The following is a 15,756-nucleotide window of genomic DNA, read 5'->3' on the forward strand; positions in this document are numbered from 1 at the left end:
TGCTGTGTTTTATATTATCTTAGATTAGATTTAGATTCACTAGTTTGCAGAATAAAATGTGGATGTTACAACCTTCGTATTTGTTGTTTTTTTTTTTTTTTTTACGGTGGAATTATTCACCGGAAGTTGTGTAAGTTGCCGCTCGCTCTTATGACGAATTTACCGTGCGACGTTACTTTGCGAAGCAGCGCCGTTTGCGTGAAGATATCACGCTAGCTGTTGGTTTGTTATTTTTGTGAACTCGGTGTTAGGCTGGACTGTTTTCGCATCTGGAGCACGGTGAGTTATGTGAATCTTTCGGTCTCCTGAACGTTGAGAAAAAATCTGGCGGACTTTAAAAATTTTGGCATGACGGAAGGTTTTTTTTTTTTAAAGTCACCACCCGCGAATTTCCAATTACTAACTTGGACGGCAGTGTTAGCTAACCACCAGTCTGCCATTTCCTGTGCACTTAGTAAAGAGCTAAATGCAAAACTAACAGTTTATATATACGTTTTTTTACCAATAATTTCATCAATAAAATGATGGCATTATAAAAGGGGCGTGTTCGATATGGAGTGTGCAATCTGAAAACGGGTCAGAGTGGGCAAAACGTGCAAACAAACCCCACGAATTTAATATAAATATTACTACGAAGCAGGATTTGGAGTTAGCAGCATAATTTATGTCAGTTTGAGGGCAAAAGGGTGGTTTTGATTATTGAAACTCTCTTTTAAACTAGTTGGCACTCGCACATCACACCTATTATTAAATATAAGATCATATGGTTGATTATGTATCTCTACAGTTAAATTTAATGGTATGGCGTTTTGTAACTTGCTGTTCTTGTGAGACTCCAGACCTGTCTAAATGTTTGGATTAAACCTTTCACAGCAGCATTGGCCCTGAACAGGCACAAGGTAGATCAGAAAAACCTGAATGGACTTTTCCAACTTATAGCCTTCATCTTGGTATCTCTTAGCATTGCTGTTGTTTGATATATGTTGAACTTGCCTTTTAGTACAGGCTCTAATCTCATAACAACACAAGCGTCTTTGTTGCAGTCCTGACCCCGAGATGATTAACTCAGAGAGGGGAGCTACCAATGCTGCGGCAGCAGACCCCAGCAGCAAGAAGGAGATGGAAAAGAAGAAGAGGTCCCGAGTCAAACAGCTGCTCAGTGAGGTGAAGAAACAAGTGGAATTCTGGTTTGGCGACGTCAACCTGAGCAAGGACCGCTTTCTGAAAAAGCTCATGGAGGAATCTGACAGTGGATGTAAGAAGCTATCAATACTTCATACGTTTCATTGAATCTTTTTGACTTGGGAGCAGCCTTAAACTTGTTACCACACATTATTTCTTATAGATGTTGATATATCTGTGTTGGCAAGCTTCAATCGAATGAAGCAGCTGACAACTGACACAAAGCTCATTGCCAGGGCGCTAAAAAATTCATCTGTAGTTGAGGTACTGTAAAGCAAATTTTCATTTTGTTAATGCTTTATAACTGGCTATTTCACAGTATTTGCATAATATAGAATCATTTAAAGGTGTGTGTGTGTTTCAGCTCAACCTCGAGGGAACTAAAGTAAGGCGTCAGCTTCCAATTGGGGAACTACCGAATGATGTGGACAGCCGCACGGTTTACGTGGTAAAAACAAGTCCTCTGGTGTCTCTTTGATATGTTTGCTTTTCACGTGAATTTTAATACTTTCCATTGTTTTAATTATCACCAATTAAAGAGAGCAGAAACGATTCTATACATTACACCTGAACGCAACATTTCTCTATGATAATAATGTGATGTAACGTCTATAATGTGATAATGTGGTCGCCTTAGGCACACGGCTGTGACTACGCCCCACCTGCCTGTCATTCACATTTTTTATAACCCTGATTCCAAAAGAGTTGGGACGTTGTTTACAATGTAAATAAAACCAGATTGACAGCAAAAGGTCTCATAAAAGTCAGGGTCATGTTTCCCAGAGGGTAGCATCCCCTCTTCTTTTAACGGTCTGTGAACATCTGGATACTGAGGAGACCAGCTGCAGTACCTTTGGTAGAGGGCTGAAGATCACAGGCATTCAAATAATGGTTTTCATCCTTTTCCTCTCACACACTGTCCCAACATGTTTGAGATTGGGGTTGTATATACAAGTTGCAGCCAAGCAAAAGAAAGTCTTTAAAAAGAGAGGATAAGGTGCTTGGTGCATCCACTCTTTGTTTCAGTCAGGACCAAGTATTAGAACAGCATCATCTTCTCCCTGTTGTTCGCCTGCTCTAAAATCTTCTTGGATCCCAAACTAATGATTCTTTCTTCTTCTCTTTTTCTAAGGAACTTTTGCCAAAGGATGTGACACACAGCTGGATAGAAAGAGTGTTCACAAAATGTGGAAATGTGGTTTATGTCAGCATCCCCAGATACAAGTCCTCCGGGGACTCCAAGGGTTTTGCCTTTGTCGAGTTTGAGAAAGAGGAGCAAGCACAGAAAGCTATAGAGGTGAGAACTCAGTGGGAATATTTCCACAGCTATGATGTCGTTGACGTTAACGTGGTGTTTGTTTTTGGCTGGAACAAAAGATCATGGAAGAATTTGATCTTTCAAACAGATGCTTAACAATCCTCCTGAAGATGCTCCCAGGAAACCAGGGATTTTCCCCAAGACGTTGCACAGGAAGCCAATTTCTCTCTCGGCTGACAATCCAGCATCTCGGATAGGTGATTTTATTTGGTGCCATTGCAATATTGAAGTAAAGGCTTGTGCTGCAAAGTGTATTTATCCTGGCTTCTTTACATCCATGTGCTGCAGGTGAAGAAGAAGAGAAGAAGAAGCGAAAGAAGAAGAAAAGGAAAGAAGGTGCCACGGCACAGGCGCCCGCAGAGGAAGTCAAAGAGCAGGCGATGGAAGCGGAGGCGGCTGAGCAAAAGAAAGATTTTGACCCAGAGGCCACCGGCGCTCACAAGACACCGAGCAAACTGTCAGAGAAGAAAAGACGGCGGTCACATACGGCAGAGGGATCGGAGAGCGACGTACCATCGAAGATAAGAAAAACCAGCGAAAGTGAAGGTGGGGAGAGGGAGAAAGACGGAGCACAGAGTAGTAAGTTGTCTCTAAGCCACCAGTGTAAAAAAAGAAAACTACAAAAAGATCTAAATGGGACAGCTGTTTGTCATTTTACCTCCTCATTGTTCCTCATTTTTAAGGTCAAACTTAAGTGTTTTTACACCCAAACCACGAAGTCGGTTGTTGTGTTAACGCTGTTCTTCCCCTCATAGAGTCGCCCACTCACAGGGACGCACAGCAGGCTGTTGAGAAGGGCAAAGAAAACAGAGATGACTCAACAGTTAAAGCAAAAAGGAAGAGAAAAAAGAAGCACAAAGAGAAACTGAAAATTGGGGAAGAAGTGATCCCACTCCGGGTGCTTTCAAAGTACGAACCTGCATCCCTTGTTCTAACGAGTTAATACAATTGTAAAAGGTTTTATAACTAGCAAACTGAACCCACTCTGTCGGCCGTGTTTATTCCTTCTTTTTCCACATCAAGGAAAGACTGGCTTGGATTAAAGCAGGAGTACCTGACCTTGCAGAAAAGCAGTATGTCAGCCCTGAAGAAGTGCATGAATAAAATAAATGACAAGGAGCACAAGATGATGGAGACAGATGGTGACCCCCGGGATGCAAAGGGTGAGTTCTCTTCCAAACCTCACTCACAGGCCTCTAACTTTAAAAATGTTTCCCCCATCCTCCTTTATAATTCCCACATATCTATTTTTCTATATCCACAGGTAAGTCGAGAAAGCACCACAATAATAATGAGAATCCCATAAAATTTCCAATGTTGCGTGTCTCATTAAACTTGGCATTAGCTGGGGTAGCATTTGCAGTAAGTGGGCAAGTGCTGAAGTTTCCATGTGTTGAAAACAGAAGTGTATGATAAAACAGGAAACAACGATGCTGAACTGACAAAGATTTTGTCCTGGATTTTTGGGAAAGTGTTTTAAAATAATTTAAAGAAAATTTTCACACGACATTCCTCAACATCGCACCAGAAATCACACAGCATTACTCTGACAAGGACAGATTGCACTGTTCAGCTGCTCATTAACACAATTATCCAATCAGCCAATCACACGGCTGTAACTCAGTGCATGCATTCATGCAAACATGAGCGTGCTGAAGTTCAAACTGAGCATCACGATAATGAGGAAGAAAGGTGATTTGAGTGAGTTTGAATGTGGCGTGGTTGTTGGTGTCTTAGTTTTCAAGAAACGGTTCATCTGCTGGGAGTTTCCCACACAGCTGTTTCGAGGGTTTACACAGGATGGTGTAAAGAAAGGAAAAGGAAAGGAAAAAAATCCAGTGAACAGCGGGGATACTCAGGAGAGAGAGGCCAGACTTCAAGTTTGCTGGAAGTAGGGACGTTCCTGGCGACTAATTTCTTAGTCGACTAAACGAGGAAAAAACAAATGAGACTAACAGTCTAGTTTAAAACAAAGAAACACTCAAGATATCAAGTGAAATTTTAGGACATTCTAATGGATAATAGCAAAAAAGTGTCCAAACAAAGGCATTTGAAGCCTTTAATCACAACAGTGAATTCTATTATGGATACTATGTGTTCTATTCTAACAGGATAATGAAAAAGAAAAAAATGATTTTAAATGTATGAAAATGTGTTACGTACAAAATATATTCGAGTATTATTAAAATATGCCAAATTAACAGCTGAAAAATAACAAATTGTTCTGCAATTCATAACAATCATTTCAATCAAAGTTCAAATATAAAGCAATAACAAAATGATTTGATGACAACATCTCTATTAAGCAGAGAAGTCCAAACCTTCCTGTGCCCAGCCACCTCCTTCAGCTAATCTGGGGGAACACTGGGATAAGAGATGTAATCTCTCCAGTGTGTTGTGGGCCTCCTCCTGGTAGGACAGGCCCAGAATACCTCACCCAGGAGGCGCCCACCTCAACTGGCTCCTTTGGATGTGGAGGAGTAGTGGTTCACCTCTGAGCATCTCTCAAGCTAATTTCTTTAGCTTGATAATATCATTCTGCATTTTTGCACATTGTTAGGGGCTGCAGCTCCACCTGGTGGCAGATGAGTGTATAACATTTTGGACAGCTTCCCAGGACTGGACATCAAATAAATGTTAAACATTAGATTAAAAGACTAGTCATAATAGAGATTAGTCACACTCACAATCTCTAGTAGGAAGGTGACTGTAACTCATCATAACTGAGGTGTGCAGAAGAGCACCTCTGAATGCACCACATGTGGAGCCTTTAAGTAGATGGACCACAACAGCAGAAGACCACACCTCGTGCCACTCCTATGTAAGACTTGAGGCTGTTTTGAGGGCAGAATTGGGTCCAAACCAGTACTAGAAACATGTACCTAATATAGTGGCCAGTTTGTGTATATTAACAAGCTGCCAGAATCAGGGTGAAGCTTATTGAAATGTATATCTCATTCATCTTAGAACATAGGTGTCAAACTCTGGCCCGCAGCCTAATTACATTTGGCCCGCGAAGCCATACCAAATTACTATTAGAGCTGGCCTACTGGTATTATACAGCTAATATATATATTGTTTAGTATTAAGCTTTGCTTGTTCCATATTCAGTTTTCCAGCAAAACTTATTTGAGTCCATAAGAAAAGATTCATTCTTATATCTAGAGGAAGATTTTTTTTTTTCCAATAAATATTAATGTTAGCCCGCGACTTTGTTCCAGTTTTGAATTTTGGCCCACTGTGTATTTGAGTTTGACACCCCTGTCTTAGAACTATATACATTTACAGCTTTCAGCATGTTGGAATTCAGCACTAAAACCTATGAAATTCAACTGATTTGTGTTTTTGCCTTTTGTCTAGTTGATGAGAATAACAAAAGTGAAAAGGCAGCTAAGCAAGGACCTCAGTTTGTCAGTGGGGTCATCGTGAAGATTACAGACAACAAGCCGCTACCAGGGAGGAAGATAATCAAGGTACTTTCTTTTGTAGCTTTGCATGATTCAGAGTTCAAAGTAATCCTTCTTTGTTTTAACACATGGTGTGGTGCAGCCCCACAGTTCAGTTGTGTATCCACATTACACGATGATTCCCGTAACCCCGCTAAAGAATGACACTGTGTGTGTAGGACGCGCTGTGTAAAATTTCTCCAGTGGCCTATGTCGACATCTTGGAAGGAGACGCTGAGGGACACATCCGCTTTCACAGCCCAGAGGAAGCGAGAGCAGTCAGCGACGTCAGAGCAGAGCTGCAGAAAGAGCATAGCTGGAAGCTGGAGATCCTCACAGGTGTGAATTTTATTTCCTTATTTTCTCTGAAACCCTTTAGAAATTGTGTTTTATATGGATTTCATAACTGATGATGGAGAAAATGCTCTGTCAGGCCAACAGGCTTCTGTGTTTTTTAACCAAAGATTTGATAAAACTGTGAAAGGCATCCTTTAATGAATTTCACTCTGTTTCTTTCTTTATTTTTAAAGGTGACCATGAACAAAGGTACTGGCAGAAGATCCTCGTGGACCGCCAGGTCAAACTGAATCGTCCAAGGGAAAAGAAGCGGGGTACAGAAAAGGTGAGCTCTACCTTACAATGTGAAATACTCAAATCTGCATACATGCTGCAGTGTGCATCAGTGCATCTGTGATTATTTATTACATTATGTGTATAAACAACTTTAAAGCTGACTTTCTTTGTCAGTGTTACAGCTAAATGCTGCACCTTCATGTGTTATACTCACAGAACAAAAAAAACCTAATACCTGGAGTAATTTTATCACGTTAGCGCACCCATTCATACATACGCCTCCCTGTTGTCTATGCTATCTCATCTCATTTTTAATTTCCTGTCACATTTTCAGCTCATATCCAAAGCCGAAAAGATCATCATCGCCCGCGCCAAGGAGGCTAATAAGCACATCCACTTCGATGACGACTGACAGCTACTGAAATTAGTTTTTAACAGCCGAGCGAGGCTCTACTCTGTAAACTTAACATGATGTCATTTAAAGAGGACCGCTGATGTTGGTGTGTACCTGGAAGAAAGTGAACAGACCCTCATAAAGAAGATTAAAGGAATAGCCTTTAGCTTTGATGTTGTTTGTTTTAGTTTAGTTTTTTTCTGGCACTGGAGCAGGTAAGGTCATGTGGAATACAGACATTTTGGCACCATACTTTTAATTGATGGACTTTAAAAAGAGAAAAAGATTCTGTATAGATGTAAATATAACTGAGTTGGAAGTTCTCTCAGTTAATGCCTTGTGTTATTTTTTAATAAAATGTCATTTCATGATTACAGCATTTGTGGTGTATTCACAATATAGTTTTGGAAAGTGCTCCTGAGGTTTTATGAAACACATGGAGGTCATTTCAGCAGATTGGATTACTTCTTACTGGAACAGTGACTGATTTAAAAAAAAAAAAAAAAGTGTACACACCTTTTATTATCTGGAGGAAGTCCACATCTGTCTGTCTAAACCTGTTTCCCATAAAGTGCCTCTAACTTTCAAGATTACATAAGAGTGAAATTGAGACGCTTACAAGTATAAAAATAGCTGATGTTACACAATCTCCCCATTCATGGCTTTTTTTTCTTTCCTTTTTTTATTGCTGTAGAAATAGAAACTACCTGAGGTAATAATGTGGCGAGACCACACCTTATCCGCCACCTTAGTTTTTGTCAGAAACCATGCAGCTGATTATTTGGTTGCTATGGTCTATACAGCTGTCGCCATCAGGCGTAGTCCCTCCTCGGCCCAAATTTCTGTACCAGTACATCTTGGATTCTCCGTTCTCTGTGGAGCATTCGAAGCTAGAAAGCACTTCAGTGTCTGCAGGACTCTGTGGTTTCTGTGTGGCACCTCTGGAGGAATTACAGGCTGAGGCCTTGTGTATTTTGGGGTGTTGTCTCAAAGTCTTTGGGCTGGCTTTGCTGTCATCAGGAGATTTAGGTTTGCCCACTGACATGGTGGTTCTCACAGTGGTGAAGCTTTGCGGCGAATGCCAGACTCTGTACTCGTCCGTCACGGTACTCGCTGCATGGCGGTGGACGTCATTTATCTCGAGGGCTGGCAGGTTTTTCACCTGGCAGTGAATGCTGTGGTCTCCTGGTGAAGAGAAATCTTTGGTGTGGCCCTGAAACTTGGTTTCAAGGGAACTGTTGAACCTCTCAAAACAATCACTGCCTTTGTCAGGGTCTTGGTGTGTAGACCAAGCCTTCTTTGGCTTGAAGGGCAGTCTCGGCTCCAGCGGGAGTTCCTTGCTGCTTTGGTTAGAGTGCTTCAGCTTGACTGGTCTGGGGTTTGTTGGGTGGCGGATGTAATCCGATTTATAGCTGGTGGTGTTTGCAATGCGTTCTGGTTCCTTCGCCAGTGCGAGCATGTTGCCTAATCCATGCTTGACTGTCAAACTGCCTTTCATGATGATTGGCTGGCGCCTGCTGCCCTCCCAATGTTTAAAATCATCTGAGGGGAAAAAACAAAGCGGATTTAACTCAGGATGCAAATTTTGCCATATTCCTTGATATCTCACAGTAATATTCTTGAAGTTGCTTACTTTGATAGACGCTCGTGTAGTCAGTCCTGGATGGTGTCTGGTTTGCAGGACTGAGTGGGCATTTGCATCGTCTGTAGTCTGGCTCTGGTGGCTGTGGTGGCTGTGGGACCTTTGGTGGCTTTTTTATCCATTTTTGCTGAATGTAAAATGATCTGAAACACACGACATGCGATGAGCAGACCAACACATTTTTACTTCATGAATGATAGAAAACAAGAAAGATGCCACACCAACAACTCGTTTCCCTATTAATCAGCTGATTTCAGAGCAAAGATTACACAGTAGTCTTTATGTTCTTTTGTGCACTGAAATGTTGTCATGGCCAGTTCAGTCTTATTTAGCTGAGAAACCATCCATCAGTTGCTGTATGCACGTGGGCAGAGCACCAGCCAGGTTTATCCCACTGTCTAAAATTGAAATATCTCTTTCCTCAGCTAACTAAAATCTAATGACATTATAAAGGGAAAAGAAAATACCTCAAAGAGGTAATCTCATGACTTGTCCCCTTCAGCGGATGGTAAGGGATCTTCTTTGTTGCTGTTGTCACGATTGCTACATAACAGGCGGGAGGAAGGAACCTCTCCTGGTACTCTGTGGTCATGGAGGTCTTTGTTTGGGGTTTCAGAGAGTGCTTCCTGGAAAGTTTATGGAGTGCATCATCACTTTAAAGGGGATCTATTTTTGCCTTTCATGCATTAGTTTCAAATAATGGTAACACACATGACAAAATAATCCTTGTGAGGCATCAGTTTAGGATGCTTGCTGCTCTAAACGCCCACTTTCATGCCCTTTTTTCTTTATTCTTGGCTCTGTAGTGTCAGTGACAAAAATAATCCTAATATAGCCATCACAGGCACATAACTCAGGCTGTGAGCACAGCACCTCCACCCACCTGCTGTTTGGACCTTCTGGTTACGGAGGCTGCCAATCAGAAAATGGCTTAAAGGGAGAGGGGCCGCAAAATGTCTTTTTTTTGTTTGTTTGTTTTTTTCACAGCCTGCATCAAGTAGAGGTGGGTAGATCAATCTTAATATCTATAGTATTGATACCAGTGCTGATATTGGTATTGGATCAATACTAATGTGACAGATCAATACTTTTCTATCCTCTAAGTTCAGTATGCAGCAAAAATAGACCTTAACCATACACTAAGAAAAATGTCTGAGCCCTTTTGTATTGGTTGTTACATCTATTTTACTTATAGCCTATAGCACATTTAAACAACAGAAATTAATCAAAAGTGATTTAGAGACAAGCCCATTTACACCTCAAGTCTCTAAAAACAAACAAAAAATAAAAGCGGTTTCTAAATAGATGAAACACTGAAATGATAAGAATAATAATGATCTTTTAAGTAAAAATCAGTGATTTAGTAGTCATTAAAATGTGTTCAGATTTTGCAAATTTATGACTTTTAATGTCATAAATCACATAATCCAACATAATCTGCCTTTTTAAAAATATGTAATGGTATAGGTAATACTGGCCCTGTATGTATTTTTGTATTGAATTGATACAAAAAATCTGCGGTATGACACAGCAATGATATCAAGGTTCAGATAATTAAAGATTTGTATTTAAATGTAGTTTAACTCAACTTGAATTTCAAAAAAGCGAAATAACTGTCTTTTTTTAGGGTCTCGGCGCTGGAGTTAGCACCGCCAGTCCAAATCCCTCATAGCATTTTTAACTGAAAAGAGTGTATCCTATAGCATCAAGTCTGCTCACACCTCTTTTGGTGACACACAACTAACTACAAATGCTTCGTGTCCGTGTATCTGCATGCCAGCAAATTCCATTAAAATTCAGTGAAATTTGAAAAAACACACGCAGAAACAAGCTAGCTTAAAACAAATACTCGCATAAAACTGCCGAGTTTCCAGCGAAAGAAAATCTCTCTCTCACACACACACACACTCTCTCTCACACACACACACACGCACAGCTGGGCTCACTTTGTCTGTGCAGCTGGCTGCTTGTTGGTCTGCTCGCTGGCAGTTTTCGGGTGCATTTCTGCACCCTGGCTGGTTCTCGGCATCCCGCAGCTCCGACTTGTGGCAGTCCCGCTCTTTGGTCGCTGCAGGCCTAAAACATATGAATAATTGACGGCGTGAACATGGGACGTGTGCTGAAAGAGAGTGGTTCGCGGCTAAAAATAAACATCGGTGGATTAGTGTGTGATGCGGGCCGGTTGTCATGGCGAGGACGCAGGCTGTGAAGATGCGCGCGTGCAGGAGACTCGAAACCTTTGCTCGAAGCGCTGTGTGCATGTCACCCGTGGATTTCTTTTTGCAACGTGACGCGGACTCCCATCTGTCACTTTGTAACTGCTTTGAGGGCATTTCTTTCTCCCCACTCCCTCCCACACCCCTGCCCTAAAAAGCATAAAAGCATGTACACGTGCACCAACAACTACATATAAGTTGGAGTGGTCTAAAACGAACCGTGACCTCCCCGTGTGACCTATCCACAGTGTATGGTCCTGAGCACACATCTAAAAATTAGGTCTTGAATTCGTCAGATCTGGTGCAATGCTGTAATCCCTCACTAGATGGCGCCCGCACATTAAAAAAAGACCCATTACTAACAATTTACTTCACTTGTAGTCTTTCTTGACACCAAGAATCAAATAATTTAGTTCATCCGTAATAAAACCTTTCTAAATGGTAAATGGATTAGTGCTTATATGACACCTTTTCTACTCTTTTACTCGGAGCGCTTTTTAGAACATGACTCATTCACCCAGATTCATACAAGTACCTTTTTCTAGTGCTTTCTATCTAACATTCAGACACTAGTGGATGGGTTCAATATCAATATCAATATCAAGTTCAATATCTTGCCCAGGATACTTTGACATACAGACAACAGTAGCCAGAGATCAAAACATCAACCTTACAATTACATAAGTGACCTGCTCTTCTTTCTCCAGAGTCACAGGACCAAGTAAAACTACTTGTTTCAGTTTGGTGCTAGATTGGTGCATAACTTAAAGGTGTATAAACAATCTATATATATATCTATATATATATATCTCTATATATCTATATCTATATCTATCTATCTATCTATCTATATATATATATATATATATATATATATATATATATATATATATATATATATATATATATATATATAAAATTGGAGATCTGTAAAATTGGACATCTGTTTTCCAATTTTGGTGAGCTTGTGCAAATTGTAGCCTCTGTTTCTTCTCCTCAGATATTATGGTTTTGAGTCCCATCTGGCTTGCTGACAGCAGCACCCATCTGCTTCATGTTTTGACACATTGTGCACTCAGAGATGCTCTTCCGCGTACCTTGGTTGTAACGAGTGCTTATTTGAGTTTCTGTTGTCTTCTTGTTAGCCCGAAGCACATTCTGAAACACTCACCACCAACAATGGCACATTCAAAGTCACTAAAATTCAGCTGAACTTCAGCAGGTCATCTTAACCCTGTCTATGTGTCTACTTGTACTGAGTTGCTGCCATGTGGCTGGCTGATTAGATATTGGTGAAGGAGCAGGTGAACATGTGTATCCAGTGAAGCGGTCGGCGAGTGTACATTGGATATCTGAGGAAATACCGGCCACGTCTGGTTTCAGGTGACTGTGTCGGGTCATTGACGTTTTTAGTGAAAATTCAGAATAATAATATAACAGCATTCAGCAGTAGCTTTGCTGTAACACTGAACATCTTGTCTTCTAGAATTACACCTGATCCATTTGTGTGGCCACAGTCCTTCCACAGATATTCTTTTTAGATTAAATAAACTGTTTTTTCATTTCATTTTTTCATTTTATTAATCCTTGAAAAACAAAAACAAAGGAAACTTCATTTACGCTGACGTTTAATTTGATTTTTGGTGTGGTCTAAAGATACACAGTAAAAAAAAAAACACACAATAAAAGATACAAGATAAAGATTAGAGAAAGGACTCATGTAAAACAAGTACAGACAGAAGCTAACTTGTGTATGATGACTGAGCATAGAAACTGAAAGCAGTGTTTTACATGCAGTCAGACTCGAGGAACTTGGCATGATCATCAATCACTGGGCTGACGTTTGATATAACCGACCACTCTGCGTAGAAGTTATGTAAAATGACTCTTTCCAAATAAGAGTCTTATAGTTCAAAAAATCCAGAGAAGACCACCCAACAGTTTCATATAAGTTGCAAAGACCTGCACTATAAACACCTCCAGTACTGAGCCTGGGAGTAGCATCAGAACAAAAAGAAAAGACGATTGAATGAACTCGCAGCATCAGAAGAGCCTTGTATTTATTTAATTGCACACTATCAGCCTAACAGGTTGGCTAACCTAATGAATTCCTGTGCAAAGTGCCTTTTAAGTCAATACACATTAGTCAGTAAATTGGATGAAATACAAGCTGCTGACAGACTGCCCATCTATAAAAATGGGCTCTATCCCTAACGCACAGGTGTCATTTCTCCCAGCTCTGGCTGATTAGACTTTCGCTCGGGATGAGATTGGGAATTGCACGAGGACACGGGACCTCATCTGCTGATTCTAAAGTGGCGATTTTGTGCTACAAAGCTAAGAGCAGAGTAGGGAGACTGTTGAGGAGGCTTCACCTGAATGAAAATACTAAGCTTGACTGTAAGACCATGTGAGTATTTACCATGGATGAAAAAACTCCTGGATTTTGTGCTTGGATGAAGCGTTACATCATGCAACAAAACAGCAAATCCAGTTTTCCACTTTTGTTGTCACCCGATGAATTCAGAGTTTTCTTATTGGTTAGTGACTCCACAAAAATAGTGAAAGCAATTAAAAAAATAAAAAATAAAAATACAATCACTCTCCAAAAATGGCGTGTTTTCTTTCTCTTGAGGCAGATTTTGACAATAACTTTTTGATCTAAAAGATACAGATCTCCAGTAGTTTTCATTTCAGGTTACAAGCCAGAGATTCGAGTGCTGATTGTGCGGTGTCAAGCGCCACTTCAGAAAACAAACTACTGCAGAAAATCCTCGATTAGTGTTGGAACATAAATACAGAAAACCGTGTCAGATCTGCACCGATAACTCGGACATCTGCAGCTGTGCCTGTGGACTCGGTGCGTTGCCTTCATTCTGACTGACTTGGAGTGGAGCTGCATTAAAATGCAAGAGAGCTGGAAAGAAGAGCCTCGGAATAAGGAGTCAGGAGGATGGGGAGGTTTATGGATATTTGAAGTCTTCTGCCATTAAGGATTTCTGACTGCAAATGAGAAAAATAATTCTCTATTCAGTATTACTCAGAATTAATTTCGGCATCTTGAAACGGGGGAGGCATGTGGAGAAATAGATTTGATGTTCATGGGAGGAAACTGGTGCACTTGTCCTGCACTGTGAGTGGCGTGCCTTTTATTTAATGTTGAGCAGTATATGTTCTCATGAACAAAATCAGGAAATATCATTAAATGAAAAAGACCGACAGTTCGGCTGTTCATTCAAACTAACAGCACTCTGCATGTCAGTGTTTCTGCACGTGATGCATAATAAGGGGAGCTCTTGCATTGATGAATACGGCACAAGTAAGCCAGATGGTGTTACCATAGCCCAGTAGATGCATTAGATTGTTACTGGATGTGGATTAGAGTTGATGCAGAGTGCGAGAATTATCAGAATGTTGATTAACACCTTATCAAAATTGAAGGACTCAAACAGTCCAGATGTGGAGTAGACAGTGGGGTCACGAGGTACTATATAGTCATTCTGTTATTGGACTTTGTTGCCTTTTATTCCCCAACTGAGGGCTATTAACCTAAATCAAGTCCTATGAAAAACTAAATACACTAAATGTTTCAATAGCTTGTAAAACCACCTTTCGCTGCAATAACTTGAAGTAACAGATTTCTGTTTGACTTTATCAGCTTCACTTCATTGACCTCTGCGGGCATTCATCCTGTCCTTTCACAGCTCTCTTAATCTCCTGCCACAGTATTTCAGTCAGGTTGAAATCTGGACTTTGACTGGGCCATTGTAACACCTTGATTTGTTTCTTTTTCAGTCGTTCTGTTGTAGACCTGCGCTGCTTGGGAGTCACTGTGACTGCAAAACAAGCACAAGTCATCACCCCTCCAGCATCGTGCTTGATAGTTGGTTTGAGGTGATTGTGCTGATTGTGTTTGGGTCGAACATGCAGTGCACTATGGCCAAACGTAGCACCTTTCTACTACTTACCTTTTTAAATTTTTGGAAGAAGTGAGTCTTGAGTTCGTTTTTTAAAGGATATCGCGCAAAGTTTGTTTTTCACATAACTTTATGTGAGGAGAGTTTGCTCTTTGAAGGAAGAACATAGATGACATTGGGGTCTCAAAACAATGAATTCATGTGGCTCTGCACTGACTCTAAAAATGAATGACTTGTTTGATTGTTTACCTAATATTGATTATCTGAGGGAACTTTTTTTTTATACACAGTGGATCTTACATTCATCTGTAAGAGGAAGTTGCTGCAAGTTTGTCAAGTTACCTAATGATGCCCGAACAAAGAGGCCCATTTTCGCATTACTAGACGTACTTACAGGCTAACTTCTATGATTTTTGTAATTGTGACCTAACCAAGCACAGTCTGACAGGGGTGTGTCTGTGGATAGGCTGGGGTTTCATTTTTTCATTTTTTTTTGTTTATTGTGGTTTAAAAAAAGGATTTATGACAATGATGTTACCATGAAATTATAGAAAAATAGGAAGCAGTAAAGCAGTTATTTTTTTAGCACAGCAATGACACTGAAAAAACAAGGGCACAGGGGTGGCGAGGAAGTCTGAAACCATCTGCGATGTAGATATTTCATTTTTAAAACCTTTAATTCTGCTCATATTTTTTATGAGCCGTATGAATATTTGATACAAATACAGTTTTGTGGGTCAGTTGCTTGCATCCAATAGCTAAATGCAGAGATCAGTGCATTGAGCTACTGTATATTTTTATTGTTCTGTCGCCCCCGTTCACATTGATTATTTATGTAACATTGTCTTAGAGCCGAATGCAGCATTTATCCCAAACATAGTTCAGTCCTGAGCAGACCTCATTCATCATACTGCACTGCTGCTTGACCCTGTTTGTTCTGTTGAAGCCCACAAATGGTCCAAACCAACAATTTGCTCACTCTAGGCAGGCGGATGTCATAAAATCAAGAATGCATACTGTTACTGTAACCTGTGACCACATATTGATTCGGTTGTGAAGTGCATGGCA

General features: G+C 40.5%; 2 protein-coding genes across 4 annotated transcripts; one reads left to right on the forward strand and one right to left on the reverse strand.

Annotated features, from left to right (window-relative positions):
* Positions 1-145: 145 nt before the first annotated feature.
* On the forward strand, positions 146-9,664 carry larp7 (La ribonucleoprotein 7, transcriptional regulator). 2 transcript variants are annotated; one of them, XM_085154731.1, is made up of 13 exons: positions 146-279; positions 1,044-1,255; positions 1,346-1,446; positions 1,547-1,630; positions 2,315-2,479; positions 2,589-2,697; positions 2,789-3,079; positions 3,256-3,409; positions 3,524-3,663; positions 5,861-5,973; positions 6,126-6,285; positions 6,477-6,568; positions 6,854-9,664. In XM_085154731.1, the coding sequence occupies exons 2-13, from the start codon at positions 1,057-1,059 to the stop codon at positions 6,929-6,931; spliced, it is 1,686 nt and encodes a 561-aa protein (XP_085010857.1). In that variant the 5' UTR covers positions 146-279; positions 1,044-1,056; the 3' UTR covers positions 6,932-9,664. The 2 variants fall into 2 exon arrangements, with proteins under 2 accessions (XP_085010857.1, XP_085010858.1); XM_085154732.1 differs by having other exon boundaries at positions 2,789-3,046.
* LOC146521755 (uncharacterized) lies at positions 7,577-10,758 on the reverse strand. Of its 2 annotated transcripts, XM_085154734.1 has the most exons (4): positions 10,502-10,758; positions 9,023-9,181; positions 8,547-8,698; positions 7,577-8,455 (listed from the first exon to the last, which is right to left on the reverse strand). In XM_085154734.1, the coding sequence occupies exons 1-4, from the start codon at positions 10,582-10,584 to the stop codon at positions 7,662-7,664; spliced, it is 1,188 nt and encodes a 395-aa protein (XP_085010860.1). In that variant the 5' UTR covers positions 10,585-10,758; the 3' UTR covers positions 7,577-7,661. The 2 variants fall into 2 exon arrangements, with proteins under 2 accessions (XP_085010860.1, XP_085010861.1); XM_085154735.1 differs by lacking the exon at positions 9,023-9,181.
* Positions 10,759-15,756: the final 4,998 nt, after the last annotated feature.

This window comes from Neolamprologus multifasciatus, chromosome 3, assembly GCF_963576455.1.
Source record: "Neolamprologus multifasciatus chromosome 3, fNeoMul1.2, whole genome shotgun sequence".
Lineage (NCBI taxonomy): Eukaryota > Metazoa > Chordata > Actinopteri > Cichliformes > Cichlidae > Neolamprologus > Neolamprologus multifasciatus.

Coding starts and splice junctions, on each gene's coding strand:
- larp7 (XM_085154731.1), top strand. CDS start 1,057: ATGATTAACTCAGAGAGGGGAGCTACCAATGCTGCGGCAGCAGACCCC. Junction 1,631..2,314: donor ACAGCCGCACGGTTTACGTG/GTAAAAACAAGT, acceptor TCTTTTTCTAAG/GAACTTTTGCCAAAGGATGT. Junction 6,286..6,476: donor GAAGCTGGAGATCCTCACAG/GTGTGAATTTTA, acceptor TTATTTTTAAAG/GTGACCATGAACAAAGGTAC.
- LOC146521755 (XM_085154734.1), bottom strand. CDS start 10,584: ATGCCGAGAACCAGCCAGGGTGCAGAAATGCACCCGAAAACTGCCAGC. Junction 8,699..9,022: donor CATGAGATTACCTCTTTGAG/GTATTTTCTTTT, acceptor CGTGTGTTTCAG/ATCATTTTACATTCAGCAAA. Junction 8,456..8,546: donor CTACACGAGCGTCTATCAAA/GTAAGCAACTTC, acceptor TTTTCCCCTCAG/ATGATTTTAAACATTGGGAG.